At 34.5% G+C, this 18,904-nt stretch overlaps 1 protein-coding gene across 23 annotated transcripts in view; it reads left to right on the top strand.

Annotated features, from left to right (window-relative positions):
• Nucleotides 1–18,904, top strand: part of C17H8orf34 (chromosome 17 C8orf34 homolog) — a 452,646-nt gene that overhangs the window by 53,251 nt on the left and 380,491 nt on the right. For 20 of the 23 annotated variants that reach the window (XM_067712125.1, XM_067712131.1, XM_067712127.1 and 17 more), the window contains exons 3-4: nt 3,727–3,858; nt 16,980–17,108. In XM_067712125.1, coding sequence (XP_067568226.1) covers nt 3,727–3,858; nt 16,980–17,108 — 261 coding nt within the window. The remainder of the gene's footprint in view (nt 1–3,726; nt 3,859–16,979; nt 17,109–18,904) is intronic. The other 3 variants (XM_067712117.1, XM_067712124.1, XM_067712119.1) reach the window with 1 other exon arrangement.

Genomic DNA, 18,904 nt, shown 5'->3' with positions numbered 1-18,904 from the left:
GCACAATAAAACCATGTGAGTGGGAGAATGGGAGAAGTTGTGGTCAGATTTAGAATAGGAGATGGACTAGGGGAAGGCAAGGGTCTTTTGCCTTAAATTCTGCCTGTTTATTAGGAAGTGAGGTTGTTTGCTGAGGGCAAGAGGTTTGGGGATTGAATAGGGGAGATTGAAGTGAATGATATTAATTGTGAAAAGTCACCATGGGAAAGAAAAGAAGAGTTGGCAAAGGAAAATAAAAAAGACTAAAGCAGTTCTGGGGCTTCTCTGAAGTTCAAGACATGAATTAATCATGGAAACCATGGGCAAGATTGTGATTTTTCCCCACAGTGCCCAGAAGTGCTGGGAGGAGGGACAGAAAAGCCTTATGAGAGACTGATGAGAACTGTAGTCGTGCCCTAGTGAGGACGGAGGGTGGAAGAGCAGTTCTGCAAAGGAGCTGAGGGTATTTGTGGGTAAATTGTGCAAGTGATCAAAGCACATGGTCTGGTATGAGCGGGTAGGGAACAAGGAAACAGTGTAGACATAAAAAGCTAGTCAGAGAGCTAAAATCCTTTGAGAGGCCTGTGTAAGGGGAGGTGTGGTGAAAACATGAAAGATTGAGAAGGACAGGGAAATTGTGATATTTGGGATCAAGGCTTTTGAGGTGGAATGATTCCAGATGATGGGAACATCCTGTGGGTGACCTGAGTTTGGGGGTGTCTGATGTCCAGGGAAGGGAAGCTCTTTAGAGTTGAGGAGGACAGTGAAGTATGAGGTTCAGTGCATGGTTTGTTTAAGGATTAAGAGGTCACCAGGGTTTCATTCTCGCCGTTAAAAGGTCAAGGGTGACGGTGCCAGTGTCTCGAGTAGGGCTGCGGCAGGAATGAGGATGCAGTAATGAAGGGGGTGAGCTGTAGAGACAGGCAGCACTTACCGGAAGAGAGGAGAGACTTTCAGCTTAACGTGGACGGACCAGAAAAACGCAGTCTGTGGCAGGTGACACGTGGGGGAATGAACACCCTCCATTCCAGGAAACTGCAGAGGAGGGAGTGCCCTTGTGGAAAGAATGAGTGGCTCTCCTGACTTGAAGGAAGGGATTTGAAGATAGAGGGCTGTTTGTTTACCGTGGAACGTATGCCCCAGAAGGTGAAGAGGAAAGATTTTAGAGGGAAGGGTATGGCAGGAGGGAGAAGGAAAGCATAGACTTAATTCTTGGATGTGAATATTAACTGATGAAGTTATAATTCAGGTGACAGTAAATAATGCCAGTTTAAACTGTAACTGTAATTTTGAATTATTTCTTTTGGTGCTTTTTCTAATTAGTTAGAAAATGTCTCAATCGTCAAAATATATAGGTCAGTACTTTTTGAAAGTATCTGAAGGTGCCCTCTTTTTGCTTTTAAATGTATCCAGCATCTTGGGACATAACATCTTCTCAGAAGTCTGTCATTTAATGTCTAGGAGAAAATTGAAAGCAACCTTGTTTTTACTCATTTTTCGATATTCTGTTATTAAATACTTATGGGATTTGTTTTTTCTTTATTTCTGATATTCCAAAGTTTTACTGGGACTACATCTAGATGTTTTGTCTTTTTTCTTTAATTTTTCATTTTATTCAGTGAATCCTTTCAGTTAGCAAACCCAGGTCTTCAGCCTAGAACAGTTTTCTTCTTATGTCCTTAGTTAGTGTTTCTGTGGTGTTTGTTTTGATTTCTTCTTCAAGAAAATCAACTATGTATAATTGAGTTTTCTTTACTTCATTGGAACTTCTAGGGAGGTTTGTCAAGCATGTTCTCTGTGTCACTGATTCAGTTTTCTGTAGTATTGGTTTTCTCTTTCTGGCTTTGTACACAAATTTAAATGTTGGTATGTATTGCATTTTAGCTTCCTGTCAGTGTTTGCTTATCTTCTTTAATTTCTCTTAGCAATTATATTTTTATAGTTTTATCTCTTTTCTCATTTCTTTTTGCTTCACAGAGTCTATTTTCTTTTTCTTAAGAAGATAAAATAGCCACATTCTAAAATTTGAAGGTTTTTTCATAGTAAATCTTTCCCCAAACTGTGAATTTCCTCTGTATTTTGAATGATGTATTTTTGTTTTTTATATTAAATCTTCCTTCTTAAAATGATATTTATTTTGTTTGTTTGAATTTAAATGAGGAGTGTTCTGTCTAGTTTAAGGTTTGTCAATAAATAATGGAGGTAGACTCTTCTTTTCTGTTCACTCACCATATAGCTTGGAACCGTTTCGTTTTCAAAAATTTGGGGGAGACAGGTGAAATCATGGTTGCTACTAAACTTTCCAGTATCAGTCAAATCCTGTAGGTCTCTGCTAGACTGACAAGTGACTTTCTGTCTCTCATCTCTTTTTAACTGACTAAATAAGAAAAATATCATTGCTGGAATATTTAAATTAATGTGGATTTTTTTTTTTCTTTCCAATAGTGGAGAATTTAAAAAGCCACAAAATCCAATATATCATTGTTTCTGGCTCCTTTTAGTTTTTCTTTGTATCATGAGATGCTATGTTTTGTGTCCATGATTCTTTATTCTTTTAGCTATGTTGCACTAGAAGAAAGTACGGTTCTAGTTTGTATGTAAAACGACAAATTCTGATAGATTGTGAAACAATATAAGGCGATGAATCTGAGCTAGGGGCAAGCATTGTGGATGTCTAGAAATTTTTCAGTCTCTTTCTGATATGCCGATCTTTTGTCTTAATTCTATGTATGGAAGTACTTCCTGGGTTCTGGCAGAATATAGACCAATATTTCTGTTCCTAGTGTTTTAGAATATTTATGCCTCTTTTGATATTTAATGGGATGTTGGAAGTAAAAAAATTGGATAACAGCTCATTAAGTACAAACTTAACATGAAAATTTGAGGAATCCCTATAATATTTCATGATGTCTACTTGGTATTTATAAGTGGGTAGTCAGAGAAAGATTTATGAGTCATCCATAGAGCTGGGATGATTTGAGGCTGTTTAAATTTAAACAAGAAGGCAGAAGGAAGCTAAGGAATGTCATACAGATGAAAGATAAGGAAGCATGAGTAAGACAGAGAAGGAACAGTTAGATAGGTGATATGGGGATGAGGAGAATGTAATGCCCTGAGAATAAGAGAAGAAAAAATTCCACAATATAAGTCTGTCTAAAAATATGGAATGCAAAGAAGTTAAGAGAGATGAACTCCTGGAAAGATCATTTCATTTGGAAGTTGGTATGACACTGGCCACCTTTGAAGGGGAACTACAGCTTTCAGTAAAGGTGGTTGAACTACTCTTTCTTGAACAGAACAGTGGAAAAAATGAGGGATACTATGGAGGAAGTGTAGGTGAGCACCAGTGGTTTTATGTGCCACAGTGAATACAGGTAAGGTAGCATCAAATGAGTAAAATTTACTTTAACATTTAGCTGTTTTTATTTACAACAGAATACAAGGCTTTATTCCATGACACCCATGTATACAGTGTTATTTTAAGTAATCTGTGCCTTAAAAAGACTTTTGAATAATTTCCCAGTTTAGCATGATCTTAACCATATTAATATATAAGCTAATTCATATCAAATTCAAAACTCAAATTTACAGGAGAAATAAAGCAAGTAATACTTTGGGACATTTGCATTATTTTGATATGAGGTGACGTAGCTTTTGCCAGGTATATCTAATTACTTCATGGATTTAGTTTTTGGCCAATCATGAAATCACTACTGTTTCTATATGTATTTTTTTTTGTTTTAACAGAACATAAAGGAACAAGAAAAGAATTCAGAAACTATGATAAACCCTGGCAGTTAAATGCAAAGAAGCCTAAAAAGTCAAAAAGCGACCTTGCCGTGTCTAGTCTTTCTCCACCATCACCAGAATCAAAATCATGTAAGGAAGTTTGTCATTCAGATATTACTTAATGTATGTAAGTGTGTGTTAGTAAAATGAAGAAAAGGTAAGAATTGAAGCCACATTTTTTATCTGATATTCTGGCTATTCTAATGAATTTCACATTTGTTTCAGCATTAACATGGAGCTTTATTTATATATAGCTACTCATTCTCAAGCATATGTAATTGATTTAGATCTTTTTGAGTATAATATTCTTTTAAGAATGTAAACTGCGTGGAATAGGTCCCTTGCCTCATGAATAGTTGCAGTGTTTTATCACATTCAGAGCAATACCAACCCTACATTTAATAAAGGACATAAAAGCAAATTAAATATCTTAGAGAGAAGGCAAAGAAGATTTCTGTTCAAAACATTTAACAAAATTAAAAAAAAAATCCTTCACCCAGGATCTCTCTGAAGCCCTACCCATTTATTACTGAAGCTTGTATATTTACTCTCTCCCATGATGATAAGTACCCCTTCTCTCTCAATGCCTCTCCTCCTTTCCCACTGCCTTTCTAGCCACTAAGTTTTTCCAGTGCTCTGTTACCACCACGTACGCCTAAACATGTCATGTAGCTTAGGATCTTGTAGCAAGTCTGTTATTCTTGGAAGACAAGAGAGCTTGAAAGCTGTTCTTACACATCAGTTTCTTGTGGTTGTTACAGAGTGAGATGTTTGATTTTAATTTAAACAGGAAAAGGAATAGGTAGAAAATATTTATTTTTGTTTGAAAATTTTGAAAAATCATTATGTGCTAACTGGAATCTGAATTTGGGTCATTTGTGAAAATGACTGAAATTAACTCCTTGAGTTTCTTTATTTATATAGTGGTACTCATAAAAAGTATTGTATCAACCACAAAGTTCTTGTGAGAATTATGTGAAGTACTACAAACTACAAATGTTCTTTTAAAATTATGATTGTAGCTAAATTATCCTGCTTCACCAGTTTGGTTTATAAAATTTGGTCCCAACATTTAAAAAAATATGCAAGTTTAAAATTTAAATGTGTTGTTCACAACCATATTCCCAGTAATGTCCAGTATAGTTCCTGGCTCAATTAATAAGTGTTAAATGAAAAAAATGTAAAGGAATAAATGAAAAATGAAATCAGTCAGTTCTCAGTCTCACATTTCCCTTTCTATCCTTGGAAATGTCTTTCTGTCTGTCTCTCTCCCCCTCTCCCAGTGATAAATCCATAACCCTAGGGGCTTATTTTAAAGGGCTGAGTCCTGGATCGCATCACCTTGAGGGTAGAATGCTGTAAGGTCTTTCATTTTGTAGAGCCCTTGCTATTTATGGGATGCTGTGTAGCCACAAAATGTTACTGGTGGACTGGCATCTGGTATCTTTTTCTGTTCAGGGGACCTACTCTCAACTTCTGGTTCCATCGGACTGTTAGCTCTTTAAAGGAAATTAGTAACAAAGTATCATGAATATTTAATAATATATGTAGAGATATTGATACATGACAGTAAGATTATAGGATTCAGAGTTATTGACTGGAAATGTATTGTTGAAACATAAATTATTCCTGAAGTAATAGAATATCTTTTGAACATAGACCATGGTAAGTTAAAGCTGTATATTGTAATATGTAGAGCACCACTAAAAAGCACAAAAAAGCATAAATAAAAAGTTAATAAATTTATTAAAATAGGATGCCCCCAATTTTTTGATTTATTCTCCCAAAACAAAGGCAAGAAAAGAGGAACAGAAATAAATAACAATCTCCTATTGAAATAAGTACAATCCCTATCCAAAATCTAGCAGGTATTTGACCCATAGAAATTGACAGTATTATTTTAAATTGATTTGGAAAGGGAAAGAACCATGATTATCTAAAGCAATCTTGAAAAACATGAAGTAGTTTGGAGAATTTACCCTACCTGACTTCAAGTCTTATAGAACTACAGTTATCAAGACAGTGTGATTTTGGTGAAAGGATGGACAAATAGATCAATTGAATTTAATAAAGAGTCTAAAAATAGACCTACATATGCGGTCAAATGATTTTCCACAAGGACATCTAAGCAATACAGTAGGAAAAGAAAAATCCCTTCAACATTGAACATTCATACGGAAAATACACACAAGTTGATCCCTACCTTAATTCATACTGAAAATCAATCTGAGATGGGTCATAGACTTAAAGATGGAAACAAAAACAATGAAACTTCTAAAACAAAACATACAAGTATAACTTTGTGACCTTGGAGAGGCAAAAAAGTTTTAGAGATGTTCTAGTTACCATGGCTTCATAACAAATCACTCTAAAATGCTTTTTTTTAGGTTAAATTAGCATAACAAAAATTAACCATTTTAAAATGTACAATTCAGTGGCATTTAGTACATTCAAAATACTGTGCTACCCTAACCTCTTTCTAGTTCCAAAACATTTCATCATCACAAAAGGAAACTCTGTAACAAACAGTCACTCAGCATTTCTACCTCCCACTAGCCCCTGGGAACTTGCTTTCTGTTTCTGTGAATTTACCTGTTTTAGTTATTTCATATTAATAGAATCATATAATGTGTAATCTTTCTGTGTTTGGCTTATTTTACCCAGCATAATATTCATATTTTCACGGTTCATTCCCATTGCAGCAGGTATCAGAACTTCATTCCTTTTTTGTGGCTGAATAACATTCCATTGTATAGATATACCACATTTTGTTTATCCGTCCATCTATTGTAGGGTATTTTGGTTGTTTCTACATTTTGCTATCATGAATCGTGCTGCTATAAACATTCATGCTCAAGTAACTGTTTGAACACTCATTATCCATTATTTTGAGTATATACCTTGAAGTAGAATTGCTGGGTCATGTTGTATGTTCCAACTTTTGGGAGAACTGCCAGTTGTTTTTTATGAAGGCTGTACTATTTTACATTCCCACCAGCAATGTAAGAGGTTTTCAGTTTCCTCACATTCTCACCAACATTTGTTTTTTTCTATTTATAACAAAAATATTATACCATCCAAATGGGTGTGAAGTGGTATCTCACTGTTGTTTTGATTTGCATTTCTGTGATAACTAATGATGTTGAGCATCCTTTCATGTTCTTCTTGGCCATATGTATATCTTCTTTGGAGAAATATCTATTCAGGTCCTTGGTTTATTTTTTAAAGTAAGTTGTTACTCTTTTTTTCCTTGAGTTTCAAGAGTTCTTTATATATTCTGATCCTACACCCTTATCAGATATATGATTTACAGATATTTTCTCTCATTCTGTAGCTTGACTTTTCACTTCCTTGATAGTATTCTTTGATATGCATGTTATTAATTCTGATGAAGCCCAACTTATCTATTTCTCGCTCTCTTTTTTTTTTCCTTGTGCTTTTGGTGTCAACCCTTGCCTAATCCAAGACCATAAAGATTTACCCCTATGTTTTCTTCTAAGAGTTTCATAGTTTTAGTTCTTAAATTTAGGTCTTCGATTCATTTTGAGTTAGTTTCTGTTTATGATGTAAGGTAGGGGGTCTAAATTCATTCTTTTATATGTGGATATTGAGTTGTCCATTTGTTGGACAGCGTCATTTATTGAAAATACTAGTTTTTACTCATTAAATGATGGTCTTGGCACCCTTGTTGAAAAGCAGTTGGCAATGAATGTATTTATTTCTAGACTCTCAGTTTTATTTCACTATTCTATATGCCTATCCTTATATAAGTACCACACTGTTTTTATTACAGAAGCTTTATAATGAGTTTTAAAATTGGAAAGTGTGAGTACTTGACCTTTGTTTTTCTTTCTCAACATTATTTAGGCTATCCAGGGTCCTTTGCAATTCCATATGATTTTTAGGATCAGCTTTTCCATTTCTGCTAAAAAAGGTCATCAAGATTTTAATAGGAAATACATTCTCTTAATAGATCATTTTGGGATTATTGTGATCTCAACATTGTTAAGGATTCCAATTCATGAACATGGGATGCCTTTACATTTATTTGTCTTCTTTAATTTCTTTGAACAGTGTTTTGTACTTCTCAGTGTACTAGACTAGCACCTTCTTGGTTAAGTTTATACCTAAGTATTTTATTCTTTTGTATGCTATTGTAAATGGAATTGTTTCTTATTTTCTTTTTCCAATTGTTCATTGGTAGTGTTTAGAAATACAACCGATTTTCAAGTATTGATCTTATATCCTGCAACTTTGCTGAGCTTGTTATTAGCTGCAACCATGTCTTTGTGGATTCTTTAGGCTGTTCTACATATAAGTTCATGACGTCTGCAAGTAGAGATAGTTTTCCTTTTCCTTTTCCAATTTGAATGCTGTTTATTTCTTTTTCTTGCCTACTTGGTCTAGATAGAAATTTTAATAGTATTGAATAGAAGTGATGAAAACAGGCATCCTTTCTTGCTCCTCATCTTAAGGGGAAATTTTTATTATTTTACTGATCTACATGATATTAGCTGTGAGGTTTTCGTAAATGTCTTCTATCATATTGAAGACATTCCCTTCTACTCCTAGTTTATTGGGAGCTTTTATTATGACAGAATGTTGAATTTTGTCAAAAGTCTTTTTCTCCATCAATCAAAATAATCATTCATTTTAAAATTGATTATATTAACATAATTATTATACCGATTATTTTCTTATGTTAAATAACTTTTGCATTCATGGATAAATCCCACTTGGTCATGATGTTTAATCCTTTTTTTTAATGAGTTCACTTATTAGTTTTAGTTTTTATTGCATGGGAACAGCTTATAAATACTTTTTTAAATTTGATTTTTATTTTATATAGGGTATAGTTGATTTACAGTGTTGTGTTAGTTTCAGGTGTACAGCAAAGTGATTCAGTTATATATATACATATATCCATTCGTTTTCAGATTCTTTTCCCGTATAGGTTATCAGAGAATATTGAGTAGAGTTCCCTGTGCTATACAGTAGGTCCTTATTGATTATCTATTTTATATATAGTAGTGTGTATATGATAATCCCAAACTCCTAATTATCCCTCCCCCCACCTTTCCCCTTTGGTAACCATAAGTTTGTATTCCAAGTCTGTGAGTCTGTTTCTGTTTTGTAAATAGTTCATTTGTATCATCTTTTTAGATTCCACATATAAGTGATATCATATGATATTTGTCTTTCTCTGTCTGACTTACTCCATTTAGTATGATCATCTCTAGGTCCATCCATGTTGCTGCAAATGGCATTATTCCATTCTTTTTTATGGCGGAGTAATATTCCGTTGTATATATGTACCACATCTTCTTTATCCTTTTCTCTGTCGATGGACACTTAGTTTGCTTCCATGTCTTGGCTATTGTAAATAGTGCTGCTATGAACATTGGGGTACATGTATCTTTTCGAATTATGGTTTTCTGTGGATATATGCCCAGGAGTGGGAATGCTGGATCATATGGTAGCTCTATTTTTAGTTTTTTAAGGAACATCCATACTGTTCTCCATAGTGGTTGTACCAATTTACATTCCCACCAACAGCGTAGGAGGGTTCCCTTTTCTCTACACCTTCTTCAGCATTTATTGTTTGTAGACTTTTTGTTGATGGCCATTCTGGCCAGCGTGAGGTGATACCTCATTGTAGTTTTGATTTGCATTTCTCTAATAATTAGTGATGTTGAGCATCTTTTCATGGGCTTTTTGGCCACCTGTATGTCTTCTTTGGTAAAATGTTTATTTAGATCTTCTTCCCATTTTTTGATTGGGTTGTTTGTTTTTTTGATGTTGAACTGCATGAGCTGTTTGTATATTTTGGAGATTAATCCCTTGTCGGTAGCTCCGTTTGCAAATATATTCTCCCATTCTGTGGGTTGTCTTTTTGTTTTCTTTATGGTTTCCTTTGCTGTGCAAAAGCTTTTATGTTTCATTAGGTCCCATTTGTTTATTTTTGTTTTTATTTTCATTACTCTAGGAGGTGGATCCCAAAAGATATTGCTGCGATTTATGTCAAAGAGTATCCTTCCTATGTTTTCCTCTAAGAGTTTTATAGTATCCAGCCTCACATTTAGGTCTTTAATCCATTTTGAGTTTATTTGTGTTTTATAGAATATTCTAATTTCATTCATTTACATGTAGCTTTCCAGTGTTCCCAGCACACTTATTAAAGAGACTGTCTTTCTCCACTGTATGTTCTTGCCTCCTTTGTTGTAGATTAATTGACCATAGGCGCGTGGGTTTATTTCTGGGCTTTCTGTCCTGTTGCATTGATCTATATTTCTGTTTCTGTGCCAGTACCATACTGTGTTGATTACTGTAGCTTTGTAGTATAGTCTGAAGTCCTGGAGCCTGATTCCTCCAGCTCCATTTTCTTCCTCAGGATTGCTTTGCCTATTCAGGTCTTTCGTGTTTCCATAATCCTTTTAATATGCTGCTGAATTTGATTTGCTACTATTTTGTTGAGGATTTTTTCATCTGTATTCAGAAGAGATATTGGTATGTAGTTTTCTTTTCATATCTTTGTCTTTTGTGTCAGGGCAGTGCTGGCTTTATAGAATGAGTTTAGATGTATTTCCTCCTTTTCTGTTTTTTTGGAAGTGTTTGAGAAGAATTGGTGTCAGTTCTTCTTTAAATGTTTGGTAGAATTCACCAATGAAGCCACCTTGTCCTGTGCTTGACTTTGTTTGTTGTGAGGTTGTTGATCATTGATTCCGTGTCTTTACTTATTATAAATCTTTTGTTTATTCTTGAGTAGCTTTTGGTAGTTTGTTTGTTTCTAGGAATTTTTCCATTTCATCTAGGTTGTCCAGTTTATTGGCATTAAATATTCATAATATTCTCTTATAATCCCTTTTAAAAACATTTCTGTAAAGTTTGTAGGTTACAGACTTGATTACATTTCTGATTTTAGTAATTTGAGTCTTTTCCCTTTTTTCTTAATCTAGCTAAAGGCTTGTTAATTTTTAAAATCTTTCTTAAGAATCAATTTTTGGTTTTGTTGATTTTCTCTGTTACATTTGTATCTTCTATTTCACTTATCTCTGTTCTAATATTTATGATTTACTTCCTTCTGCTGGGTTGAGTTTAGTTTGCTCTTCTTTTTCTACTTCTTTAAGGTATTAAGATCAGTTATTGGTATAAGATGTTTCTTGCTTTTTAATGTGGGCTTTACAATTATAAATTCCCATCTGAGCACCACTTTTGCTGTGTCCTATAAATTTTGGTATGTTGTGTCTTCATTTTCATTTGTCTCAAGATATTTTCTAATTTCCTTTGGGATTTCTTCTTTCACCCATTGGTTGTTTAAGAGTGTGTTGTTTAATTTTCTCATGTTTGTGAATTTTCTGGTTTTTCTTTTTCTTTTTCTTTCCAATTCATTCCATTGTGGCCAGAGAAGATACTGCTATGATTTAAATATTTTAAAACTTATTAAGACTTATTTTGTGGCCTGACATATGGTCTATACTAGAGATTGTGCCATGTGCACTTGGAAGAAGAATATGTATGGCTGTTATTCTGTGTATTTTTCTCTATATGTCTATTAGATCTAATTGGTTTATAGTGTTGTTCAAGTACTCTGTTTTCTTATTGATCTGTTTAGTTGTTCTATCCATTATTGACAGTGAAGTATTAAGAGTCTCCAACTATTGTTGTAGAACTCTATAACCTCAGTTACGTCAATGTTTGATTCATGTATTTGGGGTCTCTGTTGTTAGGTGTGTATATGTTAAATAATTGTTAAATCTTCTTGACTGATTGACCCTTTTATCAATATATGATATTCTTTGTTTTGTAACAAGTTTTGTCTTAAAGTCTGTTTTGTCTGATACTAGTGTAGCCACCCCTGCTGTCTTTGGTTTCTGTTTTCATGGAATGTCTTTCAATCATTATTTCTTCAAATATTCTTTCTTCTCCGTTTTGGGACTACCATTAGGTGTATGTTGGTACATTATACAAATTGATAAAGTAAGAAAAGTCATATGACATCTCAAATAATACTTGAATGGTATTTGATAAAGTTTTACATCAATTTCTTATTTTAAAACAAAACTAAATAAAAGGACTTTTAGAATAAAAGGATATTTTCTTAACTGAATTATTGTCTGGCAGAAACATTTATATAATATGTATACAAAGTTTTCTAAGTGATTGTTCTCAAAAGGAAAAAAAGACAATAATGTTAAGTCATTAACTTTCATATGGGGTAAATATCATTAACATTCATTAAAAACATCTCTATTGCTAAAGCTTACTTAAAAATAGATACTGTATATTAATTAGGCCAGTGAAGAACAAAATAACCTGTTAGCCTATCCAATAGATTGTGAGCTCCTGTAGAATGTCATCCCCATGAGGGCAGGGAATTTTGTTACATTTATTCCCACTGGTTTACTCCCAGAACCTAGGACAGTGCTTTGTGTTATATACCAATGAGAGAATAAATGAGTAAATGAGAATTTAAGGATTAATTAGTGCTAAAATGTTTAGAAGCTGTGCATTTTCAGATAACAAAAAAGCACCTTACACCGTGCAAACTGGTATAGGTACAAAGGTCTGCAAGATAATATTATGTTTTTAATTTTCAATTTTGATTTGTCATAGAGGAAAAATAATGACAAATAGGGTTCGATGAAGTTTTTTCCTTTGTGGTTCAAGCATTTCTACTATTTATCTGGTGGAGTGGTTGAGGATGATGAGTAGGGTCTTGGCAGAAAGAACCAGCAGAACATTTGTCTGTCAGTCCCTTGTGCTTGATAGTGTGCACGGATTCTTTTAGAGCTATTTCAGATTTGTGATCCAGATGAGAAAATTGAGGTAAGTACGTTAGCTTCAGTTAAAACCAAAAGCTAAAACCAGTCCTCGGTAATTTTATTTATGCACATTTAGAACAGCATATACAAAGAGGAATAGCTGTATATTTGCTAAAATTTTAGGAAAGAGATGAAAAGACCATGCATGTGTATAGAAAACACAAGTTACATAGATACGAGAGAATGAAGATGGAAAAACAATGTCTGAAAAGTCATAATATGGAAATGCAGAAGGCAGGAGACATGAAGTACTGCATTCACTGTTATCAATTTTAGGTATATCTGTAGTACTGGGGAACCTCCCGGCATATTTAAATGAAAGAATGGGAGAAACTTTCAGGAAAGAACATTAGCGTTTATTAAATTTTAGAAAACAGAGTTGAAAGATCTAAATAATTGAAATTATTTTGGTTTCAAAGAAATAGATAGATAGTACCTCAAAAGTTATTTGGAGGAAATGGTAAATTTATTATTTAACCCACAGATGGAAATTATTGGTGGAGGTATCAGTGAGTCAGCATTTGATTAATATAATAAAGAATTGTTCAAAATAGGCCCTGTTCAATATACAATTGGCTGTTTTGTGAAGTAGTGACCTCTTTATGAATGAATGGAGCATGCCCATCTACACGGTGCTGTGGATGGGCTCCTGCTTTGGGGGTGAGTTTTGTCTCAGTGATGTTATGGGTTGTACCTAATCTCAGATTCTTTCACCTCTTATGGGTCATATTATGTTGTTTATATTGTTCTGCTGTTTTCCATATCTCCTGAGGATATTTTTTAGAAAATGTATTTAAACTGTAGCCCTGAATTTTAATACTAAGTATGACCTAAGCAAGGTTTTTTGTTTTGTTTAATATTTATTTATTTATATTTATTTTGGCTGTGCTGGGTCTTAGTTGTGGCATGCAGGATCTTCGCTGCTGCATGCAAACTTCTTAGTTGCGGCATGCGTGTGGGATCTAGTTCCTCGCCCCGGGATCGAGCCCAAGCCCCCTGCACTGGGAGCGTAGAGTCTTACCCACTGGACCACCAGGGAAGTCCCTCAAGGTTTTTAATCCATCAGAAACCTTTAGAGATTCTCATCTGGAGACTGTATACTGGGCTGATGACTTCCCAAATCACCTTCCATTATTTACTGAAACATCTTTTGAAATTATCCAGTGTAGTTGATTAGACCATGATTATACTGTGGCCTTCCTTGTCCTAGATTTGGATCCTATGATAAATTGGGTATCACATGTGTAGCAAATTGTCACAAGCTACAAAAATATAAAAAAAAATTTGTCTTAGTTTCTCTCAAAAGTTGCTGAGGAAAAGAGCTTGGGTGTCGTTTCATTTCTCTTTAGTGCTGCATATGACCTCCCCTAAACTCAGTAGGTTAAAACAACAATTTATAATTTCTCATGGTTCAGTGAATGGGCTGGGCAGTTCTGCTGGTCTCACCTGGGCTTGCCCACGTGGATACATTCAGGTGGAGTTCTGCAAAGGCTGCTAGGGTGGGCAGCGGGGCATGTCACATGATTATCTGGGGAGGTTGATTGGAACTGATTTTTTTTAAAACCTATGTTCTTCTTTTTTTTAATTGATGAGATCTTAATAAGATATGGTAATTTCCAGGAAAATTAGATAATGTAATGATGCAGATTAGAGAAATTATTCAAAAAAGGTTAACAAAAGTGCCAGTAAATGTTTTGAAGGATCTGGTTCAAATACAGTTTTCTCTGTCTCCTCTTCTGATCTCTTCCCTGTGCCTGGGCTTGTCCCCCCGGGAACTCCTGGGTAATGACCTGTGGCATAATAGCAATATGCCTGGAAGTGTTTTCTAAAACCATTGATCACAATCACTGCTTCCACTGTCCACACTTGAACACTGGTGTGTTGATGTTAGCTGACATTTCCTTCCCAGAGTCCCTTAAACAAAGAAACATGGAGGAAGCAGCTGCATGTTTTTAGTTTAGATTTATTTAAATTATAGAAGTAATGTTTACTTATTTTGACAATGAAAAAAATAGAGACGTGGAAAGACAGTCTCTCTCCCTTTAGCCCTCTCAAAGTCTACTCCCTCGGAAATAGTTTGCATCCTTTTACATCCTTTTCTTTGTATAAACTAACATAAGATGTGTGAGTTGAATTGCTTTATAAAATTGGCTTTAAACTGTACAGTACACATTCTTAAGCAACTTGTTTCTATTATTTTTAAATGTATTACGGACATATCTCCATGCAAATAAATTCAGATCTATGTTATACTTTTCCGTAAGTGCATGCCTGTACCGTAGTGTGAATATGCTATAATTTATTTATTCCCCTGTTGAAGTACAGTTACATTATTTCCAGAGTTTTGCCACCACAAACTTTTTGGTGAAATAAACAAATATCGTGCACTTTCCGATAAAATAAACAACCTTGTACATATATACATAAGTATGAGTGTTTTCATTTATTTATGATAATTTACCAGACAGAATAAGATTGCTGAGTCAGAGGATCACTATATGTTTTATTATAGTAAATATTTCTGAATTACTTTTAAAAAGGTAGCAGAAAAAAAATTTCAGTAGGTTGAGACTGTCTTTCTTATAGCCTTACCATATAAACTTTAAAAAATTATTTTATTTTTATCAAAACAAAAATATATATGGTTTAAAAAGCAAATTAGTACCACAAGGCAACGGTGTCCTTCTTTTTCTCCTGTTCTGCTTTTAATGTGGAGCCACTTTTAACTCTTAGATGTTTCCTTTGGTACACAGATCTACATATGTAAATATGCAAGATACTTATATAGTTCTCTTTCCGTTTTTAAATTTGAGGCATTATCTCTTGACTTCCTTCTAAGACATTGTGCTTTACACCCAGGGCCCATCACATTCTCATAGTACAGGCAGGCAGCTATTTCAGATGTTGGTTGATGTATACTTTGCATTGATTTTTTCATGATTACGTTAATTAGCCTTTTTCACAGTAGAGCCATAAAATAGCCAACTGTTAATTTGTTTCCAGAATTAATAATTGGCTTGTTTTTCTGTTTGCTTTGCTTTCTCTGTACCCATCACTAATGCTTCACCAAACTCTGCCTTAAAGTATATATTAAACACTCTCAATATGCTTAAATACATCGTGGTCTTCTGTCTTAGTTTATATTTTATACTTTATTTCATTTAAGAGGTTTTAGAGACTTCTCTCCTGTAGTCCTTTGTCCTCTTGCTCCAGTCTTTACTCCTTAGTTTCCAGACTTTTTCTCAGCTCTCTGCTGAGACCATCCTTAACTGTCATCCCAAGACTTACCTTTTCCTTTTTCTTATGAAGGATTATCTGTTTCCTGAATCTCAGGTCTTTCCAGTTTGGGGTTTACTTATTTATTTTGGTGGAGCACCTCCATTAGGAGCTTTCTGTAAAAGAGCACTTGCCAGATATAGTTCTGAGTCCTTACAAGTATCTTGATTGATTCTTTCACTGGATATAAAATTCAAAGTTAGAAGTGATCTTCAGTTGGAATTTTGAAGGAATTTCTCCTGTGTCTTCTGGGGCCAAGCACTGCTATTGAGAAGTCGGATGACGATTTGCTATTTTTGTCCCCGAAAGCTTTTAAAGATGTTCTCTTTATTACCACTGTTGTAAAATGTTGTGATGATATGCCTTACATTATGCTGTGGGCATTTTATGGATCCTTCCAATCTGAAAGGCAATTATGTTTTTATAGCCTTATTATTTTGGCATTGGTCCTCCTTGATTGATGCTTTCATGTTTAAATGGCATGAAATGTCCACTTTTTGGGGCATCTCTCTTCAGGGACTAGGTTTCAGTATTCTCTACCTTGCTAAGTCCAGTTACCACTCAGTTCATTTTGCATCTTCCAAAAACAATTGTGTAGCTATTTCTTGCCTAATGATGTCTTCTCTCTTTATTCAACCAATTCTTTGATAAAAGAAAAATACCATAATGTAATTTTAGTGGGAATTTGAGGCAAAGTGAAGGTAAATAGAAGTATTCAGTCTTCTTTGTTTTATCAGAAGACAGCAAGAATGTCTTAAAAACATTTAACTAATTGCTCATGAAGAAGGTAGCAATTATTTTTTAAGCTGCTAAAACATAATAGAAAATATACTTTGCTTGTGTTTTTCCATGATTTATATAAATTATTAGTTTTACATCAGCACCTGCATTTTCTTTGTTCTATAAACACTGTCACACTTCCTTACTTGTTCAGTTAAAACATGTCTTAAAACCCAGCTTCATAACTTCCCCTCTGTTTGCTCACAAGAAAACCATTTCCAAACATTTTTATTCTGTACACTGATCTTGATACAGTCTTTCACGTAATGATGAATAGTAAGTTTTTATCATTATGTAGCATGCTTATGAAGTAATCATTTTTTTTAAACATAGTGCCAAGGTCAGTAGATCATCCTAAGTGGAACTGGAGGACTAAACCAGAAAGCCGTGATTTTGATGAATTGAACCACATCCTTCAAGAGAGCAAGAAACTGGGAAAAGCCCTTGAGAATCTCTCTCGAAGTAAGTTTATTTACTTCATTATAATTGGAATTCCTAACCAATATTAAAGTAGAAACATTCATTACTATTACCAGTAACATATTTCCAACATCCTCATTATAACTCCATGAGGGATTGAGGAGTTCTAAGAGCGTGAGATGGGAAATGAGGACTGATCTTGCATGTTACAGGGATTCGTGGGAAGACTAGTTTATATAGAGTAGGAGGGGCTATAGACCCCCTCCCCACAATGGCTATTTGATTCCAGTCTCTCTACAGTGTCTTTGTGCATTACCCAGGTGAGCTGGACACCTAATGGTACCTTACTCATTCTTCTCTTTTGAACCCTGTTGTTTTGTGTCATCCCAGTTAATGCATGTACCTGTTTCTTCCATGACTTTCTGATGTCTCTAAACTTCTTAAGGATAGTGACTGGGCCAGATTCTTCTTCGAATCCTCACAGAACCTAGCAACATACCTTTTTGTAAAAGCAATGATCTGTAATCCTAGGGCCTGGGTCAGAAGTTTTGCTCTGCCACCTGTGAGGTGAATAACATTACGTAAATCATTAAACCTGTACGAGTCTTGGTCCTCTCATCTCCAGATCAGGAAGACATGATTCTGTGTCCCTCTTCTGATAGGTGAGAAGGTTTGAAATGATACGTTTCAAGTAAAAACTTTTAAACGTTATTGTTGTGAGCGTAGACAAACAAATATTTTGATTTGATAAATGCATTGTGTATGTAGAAATACATATGTACTTTATGGTTTTAGTAGTGAGTTCAAGGTACTTCTGTCTTTCTCTGGTTCTAAGTAGCTCTTAGTTTTAAAAATTAGGCACCTTTAGATGTGTATTAATGCTATAGCCTCACTAAAATTTTCTTCTGGTATTGTGGAATATTAAAGATTCTTAAATGGAAAATAGAACACTAGCAAATTGTAGTAGATTATATTTGAGGATCAGTATGTTTTGTAAAATAGCGTTGTGTTACTAGTTTCATGATACTTTTTTTTTTAATTAATTAATTAATTAATTTATGGCTGTGTTGGGTCTTCGTTTCTGTGCGAGGGTTTTCTCTAGTTGTGGCAAAGCGGGGGCCACTCTTCATCGCGGTGCGCGGGCCTCTCACTATCATGGCCTCTCTTGTTGCAGAGCACTGGCTCCAGATGCGCAGGCTCAGTAATTGTGGGTCACGGGCCCAGTTGCTCCGCGGCATGTGGGATCTTCCTAGACCAGGCCTCAAACCCGTGTCCCCTGCATTGGCAGGAGTTTCTCAACCACTGAGCCACCAGGGAAGCCCCCATGATATTTTTTAAAGTTAGAAATTTCCCTTGGTATATATTTTGGGAGAAGTTTATATATATATGTATATATGTGTGTGTGTGTGTGTGTGTTTATATATTGTATTATACTGTAATTATATATTTATATACTATATTTTATTGTATTACAATTTTATATATATAGAGAGATTTCGTTTTTTCATACTTCTTAATTTATAATTTACTAGAGCCTTTTTTATTAGACTTTTGTGCAGTGAACCTGTCTCAGAAGTTAACTTGACTTATGATAGGGTCTCGTAATTTTGCCATTAGTAGAAACTCTTTGGTTGGGGTACGAGAAAATCCTGCTTTTGTCTAGATTTACTATTGGAGCAAATAATGATAAAGTGAGTTTTCAGCTAATTATTACGTTCATGAAAAGAACCTTACCTATTAACATGTCAAAGGCTGTATGTGTGCATATGTATGTATGTCTTACCCCTTCGGTCAGAGTCTGTGGCTCTTTATAGACTCTCAATTTATCTATAAACGTG

The sequence above is a fragment of the Pseudorca crassidens genome, chromosome 17 (assembly GCF_039906515.1).
Source record: "Pseudorca crassidens isolate mPseCra1 chromosome 17, mPseCra1.hap1, whole genome shotgun sequence".
Classification (NCBI taxonomy): domain Eukaryota; kingdom Metazoa; phylum Chordata; class Mammalia; order Artiodactyla; family Delphinidae; genus Pseudorca; species Pseudorca crassidens.
The sequence above is the reverse complement of the archived record's forward strand: the minus strand, read 5'-3'. Positions and strand labels throughout refer to the sequence as shown.